Raw genomic sequence first — 16,099 nt, 5'->3', positions numbered from 1 at the left:
AACTTGAAGGGAGTGTTATAAAACCTTTAGGTCATTTGTCCGTAAAGACTAAAACACCATTTTTCCTTGCCTCATACACTTGCATGTGTCTAAGTTTATGTACGATTGATAAATAGGTATGTATCCTGCCTTGTACATTTTGCTTTTTAGAATGGTAGCAAAAAAAAAAAAAGAAAGAAAGAAAGAGAAAAAGCATTTGACCTACAGGCCGTGCTCTGTGGAAAAGACAAGACTTTTAAGATCTTGGAGCCAGATGCCCTGTAACACCTCAAATGGCTGATACAGGGCAAGACCGCCACCTTCACCCCCAGTTTCCATCTCTGGGGAGCTACCAATCCACCCTCACCCACGCCCCAGTGACTTCCGTGGGAGTAACCCCTGCTCCGCATTCGCGTCCGAAGAGACTCGGAAGGAACAGAAGTTAGACTCTTGCTCTGACAAGAGTCGGGATGCCCTATGTAGTGTACTGGCCGCCGAGTGTGATCTCCTAGCCAGCAGAATCACCAAGCCAAAGGAGGAAACCCAACGAGTTTTAGGAGCTCTGGAGAGTGTCAAGAGGAGAGCCTTCTATGTGAGAAACGTTGCAAATGATAAGGAGTAATGGTGGTCAAATAGAAAAGGAAGTGGAGACCCGAAGGATGCTAGAAAGGATGTGACGTATGAGAAGAAAGCTACTTCTGTCCCTAAAGGCAAAGTCGTCACGAGGCACCACAGTTAGTAAAAGATTCTGGGATTGGTGTTCGTTCTTTATCTTCAGTAAATTATTTCATTCGACCTAATCGTTTTCTTCCGATTTAATCCAGGAGTGGGAGACCGTATCTGGCTTTACAGAAATGGGCCGGGCCTGGCTGCAATGTCTGTTTGGGACAGCGGTGGCCACCAGGATTATTCTGTCTCATACTTAGAGTTACGGCTCTTGTAGATACATGGATCCAACTGGCAACACTCTTGTACGAGCTGAATTCCTGACCACTGCGGGGTCCCACGCATTCGGTCAGCAGCTGTGGCTGCCGCTTGCTACTAAGGTATGAACACATCGCCCCACCGATGAGCTAAGCCCAGGGTGATCTAATTAAAACAGACGCCACTTGGATCCAAATTCAGAGGACCTCGGAAGGCGGGGGCAATCGAGGGGTCATCTAGTCCAACCGCCCGCACATTTCCGGCGAGGCCTGCAGGAACTAAATCACTTCTGCCCTAGCTTGAAAAGGCGGACGTGCCACGTACGTTCCCACACGTGAGCCCCCAAGATTCTGTTCCACTTACACTCAGACTTTATTTGGTCGCCCGGGTGGGGCCAGAGAGGAGGAAGAAGAGAGGGCCGAAGGACCAGTTCAGTAGGGGTGATTCAGGGTGTGTTCCATGATGGTCCGAAGCGCCAGCCACGTCTCCTGGGCCGTGGGGACGATCTGGGAGGCCGGCAGCAGGAAGCCATAGCGCCCCGTGTCCCGGAGCTCGAAGGTGTAGGAGTACTTGATGCCCTGGCTGTAGGTCCAGTCGATGGTGCTTCCGCTGGCTTGGTCTGGGGCAGGAGCAGATGCCGGAGAGCAAAGGTCAAAAACTTAGAAACACTGGTACGGGCTGGGCCAATGGTCCTAAACCCGGAGCCTCATGCAGGGTTGACTGGAGTCAGCGGCTACTAAGTGCCTGCTGTTGACCAAGCAGCCTGGCTCCCTCCCAGGAAGTCCCCCAAGGGGTCTGAGCTCCAGAGGCCCAGACAGGAGGACCGGCAGTGGATCTCCTATCACGGGGGAATGCGAGAAAGTTCTTGCTGTTGCAAAAGCCCCGCTGAAAACCACCTCCCTCCAACAGCTGCTTTGGTCAAACCTCCAAATATACCAGAGTTACCCGCTTGAGTAACCAGGATCTGTCCCCTGGGGCTCTGGTCTGCAGGAGAGAGTGCAGAAGGCCAGAGGCAAAGCACAGGCCCCTCGTCTGTCTTTCTGGAGGGAATTTTGCCCAGGTTTGCGGTTAACAGCGGGTAACGAAGTTGGTTTTGAATTGGGCAGGGGTGTGGGAGGTGGGCTGCATATCTGGACTTAACCTGGCAACGCCGACCGAAGCAACAACCTCTGGTGCGGTTTGAAACCCATTTCCAAACGAGGCCTGAAGTCCAAAAGCGAGGCCAGCCCTCAGTAAGACCGTGGCCCACTCATCTACCAAGCCCTGGGCGCGCGGGGGCGGAGGTACGTGAAGGGTGCCTGCAAGCCCTCTCACCTCTGTCCTCGGCCTCTGACTCAGTACTTCTGCCTGTCGTCGGCCAGCAAACTTACTGCATTCCTCAGGGCCCTACGGGATCTGCCCCCCCCCGCCCCCCACCTGTCCCCGACGACCCCCGTGTGCTCTCACCCTGCGGCCATCACCCAGGGCTCCATGTTGTCCCTGCTATCCCCCCAACACGCCAGTCCAGATCACATGGCAGGGCCTTTGTTCTAGAAGGTTCCTCTGCCTGCGAGGCTCTTCCCCCAGATAGATAGCCTCTTGGCGCCCTTCCTCGTGTCCTTCAACACTGGCCCAAATTTTCCTGTCTCAATGAGGCCTACCCTTCAACCCACCCACCCAACTTCCATGCCCGATATTCCTGACTCCGCTCACCAGGTTCTAGTTTTTCTTTTTCTCCCTAGCATTTGTGGCCTAACACACTGTATCGTCTACTCATTCGTGTTTATTGTCACTCTCCCTGACTAGAACGTACGTTTCCTGATCTTCGCTTATTTCCAACTATTTCCCAAGCGCAGAAAACAAGGCCTGGTACAGAGTAGGTGCTCAATGAACATTTGCTGACTTAATTCCATTCTGACATAACAGTGCTCCTCGCAGGGGCATTGCACGTACAAGTAAGCTGGGAAAAGATAGGACATATTCTCTCACTGAAAGGCATTGGAGGAAGAGTATTTTTTTAAGGTGAGTTTCTTGGTGATCTACAAACGCCAGCGGAACTCTCCATCCCCTCCTAAAGCTGGACTTAACCCCAGACAAGGGGACAAAAGTTCTCAGAGGAACTGATAGGTTTGTCTGAAGGTATCGACGAAGGCAGAGTTCACTTCAGGAAAGGGCCCCACTGCTCCCCGAGGCACCGCCGAGGGCTGTTGTCCTCGCCCATGCTCCCAGATCTAGGCACACCCCTGGCTGCTTCCTCCAGGAGGAACACCGCATCAGGCAGGAAAAGCCGGCTAAGCTTCCTCCCGGTGCCACCCCAGAGACCGTGCACCCACTTACAAATCGTTTTGATGATGCTGCCGTACTTGAACTTGGTCCCATACAGAGAGGCCAGGGCCGTCACAGCAGACTTGGCCAGCTGATCCTGGAGAAAATGCCAAGCGATACCACCTGTTACGGCCAGTAACGCCAGGGCCAGGGTAGCCCAGTGTCTAGCTGGGAAGTAGCCCAGCAGAGAGCACGGGGCCCCGCGCACAGCGGGAGCTCAGCAGCCCCGCGATCCCCGAACCCCGCGGACGTCTGGCTGGCCGTTGATCACACCGCGGCTCCAGATTGAACTTGTGGCACAAGCTCAAAGTCTAGCCCTTCCCCTTGCAGTGTCATGGGACAGAAGTGACTCAGCCACTCTGTACCTCAGTTTCCCAGACAGAAAGCGAGACAAGTCCGCCTTGCCGGTCTTCCCAAGGCATCAGGGGTCCGTGGAAAGGGGTGCTGGGCACGGCAGGGCAAGCAAGGGATCAGCACATACCAGCTCGTCCCGGTCGGGGGCTGGCTCTGCCTTGTAGCCGTAGGGATACAGGAGGAGCTGGGAGTAGCTGTGGATGGAGATGAAGGCCTTGATGTTCCCGTGGCTCTTCACAAAGTCCACGATGGACTTGACCTCCACTTCGGAATTTGCAAACTTGCCACGGTAAGTGTCCGTGCAGGGGTTGCTGCTGGCTCCGGCCACTGTGGGAGGAGAGGGGGGGGTAGCATTCCTTAACAGCCAAGCAGCGTGGCTTCCACACCCTCAAGTTCTTTGCGTGGAAATAAGGGTGGGATGCAGGAGGGCTCACCCCCACCCTGGAATTAAGGAAAGGCCAAGGCCTTTTATAACCTGGGGGGCCTGCCTCCCTCCCCAGCCAGGTGGATGTGCCCAGAGAGGGAAGGAGGGCTCCCCAAGCAAGATCCATTCTTGCAGTGAAGAGACCACAGAGAGAAGGAGCTGAAGTTACTCTAGAAACCCCCCACATAGGTTTCAGACCTAAGTTCCAATGGGGGGAGATATGTTTCTACGGACGAGGAGCAAGAAAATCTCAGAGGCCCTCCTCCCTCCCTGGGAGCCTCAGTGGAGAGGCTGACATCTCTGCCCTCCCTGCTGGGGCAGGAAAGGGGTAGGGGGGGCAGCAGGACACAGGCGGGGAAGAAGCCATCTGGGTTTCCCGTCCCTGCCCCCAAATCACACTGGGCCTTACTCCCAAAGCCAGCATCCCAGTTCCGGTTGGGGTCCACCCCAACACAGGAGGAGCCCGGTGTGAGGGATCGAGTCTTGCGCCACATGCGATTCTGAGGAAGGAACCAGACACCTGTCGGTCACCGTGCTGGGCCGGGGGCCAGAGCCCGCGGAGAGCAGTGCGGGCCGCGAGCGGCCACAACCGACACGAGGCGCTCCGATCAGGAGCATGGGCGTGGACACAGCATGGATCAGAAGCCACGTTCAAGGTTGTCGGGAAGGTCCGTCTGCAAAGGGGGCTCTTGGTTGAAGGAGAACAGAGGCAACAGTGGACGGCACTTGGCCAGAGGTTTCTACCGGCGGAAACGAAGGTGCCCCTCCCCCCGCCCCCTGCCCGGACACGCGGGATTGGTAGCAGGCTGTACCTGCCATAAAAGTAAAATAAAGTTAGGAAATAAGGTCCAGGGCAGCGGGTCTGGGGGATTTTGTCCCCCCTCCCCATCCCCAGATATATGGCAATGTCTGAAGACATTTTTGCCTCTCTCAACGGAGGGGTTGAGAGTTGAGGGGCCTCATCAAGAAGGCCTAGGATGAGAACCCTGGTCCAGCAGAACAGGTCTGTTTGCCCCTCCTTCAACTTCTGGGGGTTGAGATTCGGGGTGAGTAGCCTGCGGGGCTCAGAGGCCAGGGGCCCGCCGTGTTTTCCCCAAGAACGAGAGGAAGTCTGTACCTTGCTGTGGGTGAAGGCAAAACCATCAGGGTTAGTGACAATCTCCAGGAAGATGTCCATGGAATCAAGAATGGCAGTGAGAGTGAAGTCCTGGCCATAGTCTTGTGTGATCTGGTGGGGGGGACACGCAGGCAGAGTGGGTCAGGCCAGGCATCGGCCACCCTAGAGCAACGGACATTTGCACCTCTGCATCCCTGCTTCTGGATGCAAAGGGGAGGCCCGGGCTCCCGTGGGCCTTGACCACCAGCCCACCAGGTGAGAACCCTCCTCACCTCCCCGAGCTTACCTTCTTGGCAAACCAGACCCCGCTGGCCTGGGTAACCCACTCCCGGGAATGGATCCCCGTGTCGATCCAGATGGCGGGACGGTTGTTTCCCCCGGTGCTGAACTGAACAAGAAAAGCAAAGAGATCCAGCTCGGGTCTTATCTTGCCTCCTTGAAGGGGAGCACACGCCAGGCCAGAGGCCATCGGCTCCCTGGGTATCTCAGGTTAAGGCTTTCCTTGTGGGGCCATCACTCAGGTGAGGGGTGGGGGTGGGGCCCGCGCAGGAATCCCACAGAACTTGGCCTCCAGCCTTCACCCTGGCCTTGGGGCAAATATGACTCAGCCAGAACTCCGGGCCCTACTCTTTTCCTCTGCCCAGACACAGTTCTCTGTGGGGTGTCACAAATAAACCATTTTATCTGGACTACCCGGACTCTCGGATACTTTCCGCAACGGGACGCTTGCTTGAAAACACTCGGTCACTTAAAAGTTTAAGAACCGTGTGTGCCCGGGTATGCCTACGGCTAGACCAGCATAGAAATTGCGACCTTCCCAAATGTCAGCACGGGGGGTTCACATAGCAGAGCGTTCTCGGTGACCCTGGGCTCACCCACAGGCCCCCACACACAGATGTGGGTGCCCATTTTTGCCTAGGTGCCCGTTACCTTCAGCACATAGATGGGACGCCCCTCGTAGGTGTTGCCGATCTGGAGCTTGCTCACAAGCTGTGGGTGCTCGGCCACCAGCATATCCATGAAGCTGTAGATCTGAGAAGGGAGAGAAGGGGAGGCCGGCTGTCACCCGGACGCTTCCCCCCTGCAGCAGCGTCAGCCAGCCTGCCACAGGCCCTGCAACGTAGCGGAGCCGCAGCCCAGACCCCCCTCCCCGCCCCCGCCCCCCCCAGCCCCGAGCCCCCCGGAGACGGGGCGGGTGCTGCGCATGCCCAGGTCACCCCTGACTCTGGCCGCACTCTGCCAGCCTGATGTAGAGCTCCGTGCCGGTGCGGTGCGGAGGGGTCCCGGGGGCCCCTCACCTCCTCCAGGGTGTGGTAGGTGGCGTAGTTGAAGGTGTCGGTGGAGCGGGACCGGGCCTGGAAGGCGAACATCTGCTCCTGCTCCTCGTCCAGCAACGACTGCACGTCCTCAATCATGATCGTGTACCCGAGGCCGTGGGCCTCCAGGAAGGCCTTGACAGCCTGGATGCTGGGGAAGGGCACTCGGACGTCGATGGGAGAGCCGGGCTGGCCAGGGCCCCGCCAGAAGTCCAGCTGGAGAGGACGAGAACGGGCACCGTCACGGTGAGCCGGGCAAGGGCCAGCCGGGAGGGGGTGCCGGCGCCAGGGGGTCACGTACACCTGGGGCTGCGGCGTGGGCGTTAGGGGCCGGGCACCGAGGGGAAACCGTGGGCCCTGGACGGCGTCCACCACGGTCGGGGAAATGGCCCGGGAAGCATCGCGGAGGAGCTTCAAGACGGCAAGCAAAGAGAAGCGCTAGAGAGAAGGCCCTCCCTTTGCTCGGATGCTCAAGGGCAGGAAGAGTCTGGAACTAGGAGGTTAAATCGTTTCCCGACAGGAAGCAGTCCCCCGGGTCCTTTCTGGGTGGCTGAGGAGAGCAGGGCCAGGCCCCAGGTGGCCCCAGGGGATGATGGGGTCCTGGGGTGGGCCCGGCTGGCCTGGGAGGAGCCCTGGGGCCTCCTGGAGGACTCCCCACTTCTTCCGACCTGCAGGTGCTCGAGGTCCTCCAACTCCTTCACCTTCTGGACCTGGGCTTCATCGGCAGCAGAGATTCGGAGCACCTGGTGCCTGGGCAGAGAGGGAGGGGACACTGGGGGCCTGAGCAGCTCTGATTGGCCCTCCACACTCCCCAGGTGGGAGGACGCCGCATCCAGTGGCCTGGAAGCCCCAGGCTGGGCTCGAGCCTCCGGGCTGAGCAGGGGGAAGCACGAGGGGTCTTCGCAAGGGGAGGCCCAGGCTCCTTGGAGCCTTCTGGACACAGCTGCTACCCCGTCCCGATTTAGACTATTTCTCTCTCTCTCCAAAGCCCATCAGGCCTCCTCCCACCTCCCCTCCTGAAAACTCCTCCTTCAAGCTCAGATTTCTCGGGGGCTCGGGAAGCTGCCCAGAGGGACCAGACCCCTTCCTTCTCAGCCCTGGTGCCCGGTCAGTCTGCCTCCTAGGGCCCGCTAGTCTGCTCCTCTCTGGAGTCATCCCATAAGTCAGTCTCTCTCCTCCAGACACTGGCTGGGGGCGGAGTCCTCCCGTCTCCTGTCTGAGCACCCCCTTCCCTCCATACCCTTACCCCACAAAGTCCTCTTTGCCAAGGACAGCCCCTAGCAGCACACTCCAAATCAGCAGCCCCCTCATGCTGCAGCCAGCTGGGAACATCAACTGAGGCCGAGAGAAGGTCCCGGGGCTTTTTAAACTCTCCCAGGTCTCCCGGGTCCTTCCGACCGTGCCCGAGAGCTGGTCCCCTCCCCGCCCCGCCTTGCACCTGGGCCCTGTCCCACGGGGAGGGAGGATGAGGGCCCCGATCTCTGATACCTTCTCGCCCTCCCTGATAAAGTGGCAGGGAACAGGGCAGCTGGGGAGATAAGCCAGGCCTCAACCCCTTGGCCATGAAGTGCCAGCCTGAGCCTGAGGGTCAGCTGGAGCCTGAGGGTCAGCTGGGAGCCTGCTCGCCCACAGCCAACCAGCTGGAGCCTCGTGTGGGGTGTCCCCTTCTCCCACGCTCCTGAGGGCCAGCTCTTCTGTTCCTGGGACAGAGGACGCTGGGACTCTCTGCCCCCATCCAGTGCTTGTACCCGCTGGCTTCTCACCACACTGGCTCTGTCCAGGGCTGCCCTTCCCCTGCACAAGGCACATCCCGCTCTGGGGTACAGCCCCCTGAAGGGGGCTTCAAGGCCCCACTCCTCCTGGCCGGCCTCGGCGGTCTTGCGGGAGTCAGGCCACAGCGACCGCAGCTGGGGCAGGAACTCGACTCTCGCCAGTGTTTCCCTCCACCACCACCCCGCCCCCCCCACTACAGGGCCCAGGATCGCGGTCGCCCTTGATGGGAACTGTAACCAGATGTCATCTGAATAGAAAGCGTGGTGGTGGGAACCGGGGCCAGACCCCTGTGGGGACTGCACAGTATACAGGAGAAACCGGAACTCACAAAGGGGAATTCGCTCGGGCTCTGGATGCTGATCTCATGGTAGAAACATCTAACACAAATCCGCCCTAATCCACAGGGGGCCCCCGACGGATACCCAGCACCATCTGGGGGCCCTGCTCTGTGTCAGGGGCTCAGGCTCGGACACTGACAACAGCCAAGGTGGCCCTTTCTGGTTTCCATCTGTTCCCTCTGCCTCCCTATCCCACCCCCTACCTGGCCTACCCTCTATGGCTGGGGCAGAGTGACCCCATTAGATTTACCCCCCACTCTCTGCCAAGCCTAGCTCTGAGAAGACAGTGAAACACTGAATTCACCCTCAACAGACGTTGAACCTCATGAAGACTGTTCCTCTCCACTCCAGCAGCCTTGCCTGACCTCCAGGCCCCAGATAAGACCCTCTTTCTCCCCGAAGCTTCCTCTGGCTTCTTTTTCAAGTATCTACCCCTCCTCCGAATGCTCACCCCTTGCCTTATTCATTCTTCTGGCCCAGGTACTGTGCTGTGCCCTGGGATGATGCCCAAGTCACGCCGGTCCCCGATCTCAGGGAGCTCACGGTCTGGTGTGAAAAACACAAGTAACCAACCGACATGTCGGTTCTCCAAGAGGTCTTACGAGAAGCTGTCACCAAGACCAGGGTGGAAGGGCAAAAGTCTTACTGGCTTGCTTTCCTCACTGCAGGAGACCCGAGCAGTGCCTTTCCTCTGACATGCGTGAGAGGCACCAGTAAGGCCATGGACTCTGCACTGTTGGCCTGTCCAGCAGGGTCCAGGGAAGACTTTCCCAAGAAGGTGACATCTGACCTGGGTCTTAATGACAGGATTTTGCTAGGCTGAGAAAGGAAGGGGTGTTCGTTACACTATTCGGTGCTGAAACACAAACTCACATTTGCTCCTCCTTAATGTATGTCTCCCAGCGAGACTAGAAGCTTCCTCAGACCAGGAACTGTTTCTTAGCCATCTCTCCTACTCCCCCTCATCTCTCAGTGCCCTGTAACATTCTCAAGCTTTCAAATCTGTCCCCCAGCAGGAAAAGAGGTTTCGTACAGCCTGCCTTCAGTTTGCATTATGAAAACAATATTTCTTTTTGTATTTCTAACTCTAAAGCTGTCCTATAATTTGACTCTGTTTCACGCACATTACACATGTTGGGGGCGGGGGGGGGGGTGTTGGCTAATTCTTGGGGCTTCTGTGAATTCCTTCCAGAAAAGACAAACCCATTGCAGAAAGGAGGAGGGGTGGGGGAAGGGCCCTGCCCCGCCAAGTGGGCCTCTTGAAGCCTCCAGCCAGACATCTAAGGTGTCCAAGAGTCATGTAATCTATTTTCTTGCAAGGTTGGAAAAGATTAATTCAATGCTGCAAGCTAAAATGAGGGCCAGCACGGGCAGGAAGCTGGAAACACAATGGGAGAGGACTTTGGGTCTCAGGTGGAGGCTAGGCCTAATTCCCTGGGCCCCTCCAAAGCACCTCAGGGTGCTGAAAATTGCCTTTTGGCAAAAACCAATTTGCTAGAACGAAACCTGGGGCAGAGGGCCACAGTACTGCCTTTCCACAGTGGCTTGCTTCACATTGGTCCAAAGCAAGGGCAAAGATGAAGGCCATCGAGACCTATTAGCATGAGAAAGAAGCCACCAGCCTGGTATGCAGATTCTTGGGCCAGTCACGGGGCTGAGGCCTGAACGCAAACAGAGGAAGGACAGCTGAAGCCACATGGAGTAGAGTCCAGCGTCCCTCCTTCTTCCACAGGCCCCACATCAGGCTCTGTGCTGATGGCTCAGAACCTGGAGCCTGCTTCGGATTCTGTGTCTCTGTCTCTCTCTGCCCCTCCCCTGATCATGCTCTCTCTCTCTCTCTCTCTCTCTCAAAAATAAACATTAAAAAAAAAGGACAATTGAGGAACCCCATTGTCTTTTGCAAGTGATGGGTCTGGGGGTAGGCATGTGACTCCGTTGGGCCAATAAGAGGTGAAAGGAAGCCAGCAAGGAAGCTTCTAGAAAATGTTTCTCCACTCTTGAGAAGGAGACACCTTTCTCTGGATATTATCAAGTCTGTTGCCCCACCTTTGGACTATATAATATGAAAGAATATACATTTCCTCCTTATTAACTGTAAAAAGCACTGTTGCTTATTGTTTGTTGCTAACTGATGCATCTACTAAGCTTTTAAAGTGCTTGTGTTGTCAGAAGACAATACAATTTTAGCCTAGGGGAGCCTTTATGTGAAATGGGAAAAGGCATTAGTCTCCCTCTGGGCAGACATAGTCCCTCATCCTCTCAGCAGAATGTTTTTGTGCAGTGTACAAACTGGACAACCATCCATGGCAACCCTGTTGCCAGAGAGTGCCCAAGCATGATAAACAGAGGCTCTAAGACAATGCTTAAAGATCCCCAAACTAAAACCTAGAAAATGGGTTGTTATAAAGGCAGGAGAATCAGTTCCCCATGTCCATATTGGGGATCAAAGGAAACAGTGGGCAAGAGGGATCCTCGCAGAGAGCACAAATGGGCACAGTCAAAATGACTGGATGCAGGAGCTGGATGAGACTTCAGCTGTCTCCCTTCGGCACGTGTGTTTCAGGCTGTATGTGGTACACTCGTGTGAATGGGAAGAGAAGTCTATGAGAATTTGAGGCAGCTAAGCGGTGGACTGTAATGAACACATCTCATTTTCCCTGCCCGGCGTCCTCCTCCTTCCGAAGGACCACCCCTCCCGACTCTAACTAAGACCAGGTGATTCAGGCGGTTCTAGCCACCCCACCCCCACCCCCGCTCTTGGAAGAACCAATTAGTTCCATTTCCCCCCTCAAGCTTTAGCAAGGAGGCTTTCTATCACACGTACCTAAAAAACAAAACCAACAAACAAAAAACACAGCCTCTGACTTCCGGAAAGAGCAAAAAACAGGAGAGGGAATGCCTTCCAAAAATAAATCGCCACAAACCTATTATATGATTGGGGAGATCACGTGCACATCCCTCAGCCTCAGTTTCCTCATCAACGTATTGAGAGAGTAGGACAGAATGATCTCCTTGGTCTCTTCTAGCGGTAACGCTTTATGATTCTAGGACATTTGTATTCTGTACCCCCGAACGAATCACAGCCGTGATGACAGGTCTGGGTAGGGGAGAGATTGGCTCTCCAGGTTTGTGAACAGATCAGAGCAGAGCCACAGAGGTCCTGGGGCCTGTGATGGATGAGTGTTCCCAGGACAGTGCGGGTGGAGAGGGCCACGTCCTGTGGAGGCTGCAGGGGGAGGCCACAGGGGGAGGCTGCGGGTCTTGGGGGCTTCATAGAAGGCTGGGAGGACGAGGCCCTGGTGGCAGCCTCCTTGAGTTTCGCTTTCCTAATGGAGCACCCTGTAGGACCTATTTGTTTGCTTTGAAGCTGCAGAACTCCCACTTTCAAGTGGCTAGTGTGGGTCTCCAAAAGGGAGGCAGGATCCGTATTCCAAAGACAGAAACACTCAATGGGTTTTTAGGAAGCGTCAAGTCAGAAGCGAAATCTCAGAACAGAGATGTGGAAGAGAGAAGACCTAAGCAGGAATGTCCCATAATGTAAAAAAGAAAAGAAAAAGAAAAAGAAGAAGAAGAAGAAGAAGAAGAAGAAGAAGAAAAAGAAAAAGAAAAAGAAAAAGAAAAAGAAAAAAGAAAATGGGGGAGGGGAGAGGCAACGTGGGAATGGGGTCAAGAGGGTGGAGGAGAAGGAGGGGCTGTCTCACAAAGGGACACGAACCAGCTCCAAAGCCAGTGTCCAGTTGAAGGGTTTAACTTTCCACATTGTATTTCCCTTCTGTATGCCCAAGTCAAATTTTGTGAAATGTTACCCTGCGTTCTTAACTGTGCTTTGGGGAATTGATGGGGGGAGGGCAGGAGGGCAGATGGGGAGCCACAGAGTTTGGCCAAGACAGCAAGAGGTGAATGAGGAGCAAGCCGGACCAACGGATTTGCGAACACGTCGCGGTTGCCAAGGACCGTCCCACATACTTGGGGAGGGAGAACATTGGAAGGCGGAACAGGCTAAAGTTGTCCTTCGGGACACCGGCCCCCTCCCCCCATCCCCAGAAGAACACGACTTGCCCCCCCAACCTCAAGATGTGGCCTGACTTCACCCGTGTGTGGAGCACTGACAGGCTGACGTTCCCTGGATTCTCTCAGCCTGTAGCAAGTGGCTGTCTGGGCCTTCTTAGTTTTCTGAAGCAGCTTTTTTTTTTTTTTTTTTTTAATTTAATTTTATGATTTCAGTAAAGTCATTTTCTCTCTGGGCCGGTCGGGGGGCGGTCAGAGGGGAGATGGCGGAGGGCGGGGAGTGGGGGTGGGGAGAGCTAAGGGCTCCTCACCGGGCTCCCTGGACCGCGGCCACTCGGCCATCGCTCTCCACCTCTGCCACCCGCCTGCCCTCACACAGGACTCTTTCAGGTTCCAAACTGCCTGCCTGGTTTGTTTTTTTAAGAAAGCAATAACCGCAGCACATTCACTGTGGTTCTTTATAGCTTTCCATATGTATAATCACTCTTTCTCTCTTCAGTTTTTCCAGTGTTTTTTTTTCTTTTAAATAAATGCTCATAAATTTTACTGGTGAGAAGGATGAAAAAACATAACCTAAAAAGAGCAGTTTGTTGGAAGGGGGGGGGGGTGGGCAAAAAAAAAAACAACCACCAATCAGGCAGCATATAGAAAAACTGAACTCCTGTTTGGCATTATACACCCCAGAAATGAAAAACAAAAATGTTCAGATTTTATGAAAAAGAGATTATTCTGTAATATCTCTAAAACTCACATGTTTAAGTCTTGAGCTTTCACTTGATAAACTCCTCCAACCATCACGTCCCTGGGCTTGCTGAGGAGACCCCCTCGGTCATAGGAAGAAGAGGCCTCGCTTTAGTCTTCTCCCAGATGTTAGGTTCATGCAGGGCCTCGCGAGTCCAGAGACCCCCCAGCCTTCATAACTGTAAGATGAGGGGGTTGGGCCAGAAGCTTTGAAAGGGCCCTGGAAAGTTCTGTGGCTTAATCATTTAGTCAGTCACTTGATTACCTAGAGCCAAGAAACTGATTCAGAGACCCCCTTCAGATCTTCTCTCCCTTCTGAGAAGCAGCAGCCGACTGCTGGCTGTCTTTCCAATATCCATTCGCCCCTTTCTCCTTCCCAGCAGAACTCTAATTTCACTGGGGGCAGCAATCTGCTCAGCTATAAAGTGATTTCCCAGCCTCCCTTGCAGCTGAGCATGGCCACCGACACAGTCCCCGCCAATAAAGTGTAAGTTGAAGTCCGTGGACCGCCCAACTCAGCCGCTGGCTCACGTTTGTTGCCCTTGCCCCTCATCCTGCCTGGAATTCAGTCACGTGATGGAGGTAGACTGGAGGTCAAAATGATGGCCGAGTGACAAAACAGAACAGTCCAGAAAGGTCTGGGTCCCCAGCGCACCAAGGAGTCAGGTTCAGTCAGGTGGGCTGGTCTACCCACCTCAGGCAACTTATTACATGAAAAAAAATAATAAAACCCCGATCTGCTAAAGCCATTCTGTCACCTAATGCTAAACCTAGTTCTAATGCGGACGAGAACGAGGACGAGGACGAGAAGCACTCTTTTGACAAACACTGAGTACCCACTGTGCACCTGACAGGAACTGAGGGTGAATAACCCGAACGTGGTCCCTACCCTTACAGAGCAGTCAAACTAGTGGCAGAGACAAAGCAACAAAGAAGTCAGTTACTATCACTGTAATCGAGGAAGTACGTAAGGCCTCGGCAAAGAGAACAATAGATCGACTTCTCATGGATGGTCCTAGAAGGACTAAGTGAGGAAATTATACTGAAGGGGAAAATTTAAGGAGTGGGTCATTTGGAGGGAGAGTGAGAGAATGTTCCAGAGAAGGAGGAGCACAGGCAAGGGCTTCCAGTTGGGAAGGAGCCGAAGAAGCTGTGAGGAAGTCAGAGAGCTTGGGGCTGATGACCAAGGTGTTCAGGCAAAGCGGGAGAGGTGTGCAGAGCCAGCCACGTGGCACCTTGGGCTGGGGGGGGGGGGGGGTTAAGTCATTGAAGGGTTTTAAAGGGAAAGTTGCCTTTCAGAAGACCGCCATCTGTAAAACAGCTTCAGCCCCAACTCTTGTGAGCCTGTTGGCCTCGCAGAGGTCTTTCCAACATGGCTGTGAGAACAAGCTCCTGGCCCCTGGTCCTGAGGGGCTCTGGGCAAGACTCATGTCCCAGGCCTGCCTCTCAGTCGCTGGGCGCCCTTTGGCTATTATCCTCATCCTGGGCCTCTTGATTTGAAAATAAAAAGTGAGAGTCTTACTTCTCGGAGCCGTGAGGAGGCAATGTGTTGAAACCTGTCATGCCTTGGAACCATGAATGGCACACGGTATGTGCTAGAAATGGTTATTATTTTCACTGTTGTTACTGAGAAGCTCATCAGGGTCCAGACCCTCCTGCCTCTAGGGCCATGCCTCTCCAGCATGGCATTGGCATCACCTGGTCCCATGCCCAGAGGTTCTTTCTGATTCAGGAGGTCTTGGGTGGCCTGAGAGTTTGTATTTCCAGCAAGCTCCCACGTGATGCTGATGCCTGTGGTCTGCAGACCACGGCTAGGCTAAGGCAGCCCCTTGGCAATACTCTGGCAAAGGATGACCAGCGTCCCGCCGTTGTAACCACCCTCGGCCCTAACAGATAATGACAAAAGGTAGGAGACCCAAGGCCCCAACTCCCCCAGGGAAACTCAAATGTGTTCTTCTGGGAGACAGGAAAGCAGGTGGTTCTCAGCCTTTAAGGGACCTCAGAACTCCTGGGGCAGATGGTAAAAATACACATTTGGGGGGGAGGGGGTACACCCCAGAGATTGTTTCACTCTGGGAATGAAACCCGAATATCTTCACATTAAATTACTCTCCACGGACTCTGCTGCCGATGCGGCCACAGGTCACACTTGGACAAATGGAGACATAGTGGTTTTGGAGTTAGACAAACCCGAGTTCAAAACCCCTTTGACAACTTCCCATCCATGTGATCTTGTGTGGCCTTTAAAATCTCTCCGAATCGGGGCACCTGGGTGGCTCAGTCAGTTAAGCATTCGACTCTTGATTTCACTCAGGTCATTATCTCACGATTCGTGGGGTTGAGCCCTGCATCGGGCTCTGCGCTGACAGCATGGAGATTGCTTGGGATTCTCTCTCTCTCTCTCTCTCTCTCTCTGTCTGCCCCTCTCCTACTCATGCACATTCTCTCTCTCTCTCTTTATAATAAATAAATAAACATTAAAAAACCTGTCCAAATAATCATCATACTTTCCTTATCTGAAGTACAAGCATATTAATACTGATAATATCAGGGCACCTGGGTGGCTCAGTCGGTTAAGTGTCCGACTTGAGCTCGGGTCATGATCTCACAGTCCGTGGGTTCGAGCCCCACGTCAGGCTCTGTGCTGACAGCTCGGAGCCTGGAGCCTGCTTCAGATTCTGTCTCCCTCTCTCTCTGCCCCTCCCCTGCTCATGCTCTGTCTCTCTCTCAAAAATAAATAAAAACATTAAGAAAAAAAAAATTTTAAACACTGATAATATCCTCCCCAAGAGGCTGAAATTCAAATATTTGCACAGAGGGT

General features: G+C 54.5%; 1 protein-coding gene across 1 annotated transcript; it reads right to left on the bottom strand.

The window, feature by feature from the left end:
- Window positions 1–1,270: 1,270 nt before the first annotated feature.
- CPA1 (carboxypeptidase A1) lies at window positions 1,271–7,729 on the bottom strand. Its single transcript, XM_007078092.3, has 10 exons — window positions 7,665–7,729; window positions 7,087–7,168; window positions 6,401–6,634; window positions 6,033–6,134; window positions 5,389–5,490; window positions 5,103–5,213; window positions 4,395–4,485; window positions 3,689–3,888; window positions 3,220–3,304; window positions 1,271–1,522 (listed from the first exon to the last, which is right to left on the bottom strand). Exons 1-10 carry the CDS (start codon window positions 7,727–7,729, stop codon window positions 1,335–1,337), a joined length of 1,260 nt encoding a protein of 419 aa, XP_007078154.2. The 3' UTR covers window positions 1,271–1,334.
- Window positions 7,730–16,099: the final 8,370 nt, after the last annotated feature.

Source organism: Panthera tigris, chromosome A2 (genome assembly GCF_018350195.1).
Source record: "Panthera tigris isolate Pti1 chromosome A2, P.tigris_Pti1_mat1.1, whole genome shotgun sequence".
Taxonomy (NCBI): Eukaryota; Metazoa; Chordata; class Mammalia; order Carnivora; family Felidae; genus Panthera; species Panthera tigris.
This window is presented reverse-complemented; position numbering and strand designations above follow the sequence as displayed.

Bases quoted from the DNA above. Each gene is read 5' to 3' on its own strand.
- CPA1 (XM_007078092.3), bottom strand. From the start codon at position 7,729: ATGAGGGGGCTGCTGATTTGGAGTGTGCTGCTAGGGGCTGTCCTTGGC. The intron at 6,135-6,400 runs GTGAGGGGCCCC...CTCCCTTCTCAG, and splicing joins CCTACCACACCCTGGAGGAG to ATCTACAGCTTCATGGATAT. The intron at 1,523-3,219 runs GTAAGTGGGTGC...CTCCTGCCCCAG, and splicing joins CAGCATCATCAAAACGATTT to ACCAAGCCAGCGGAAGCACC.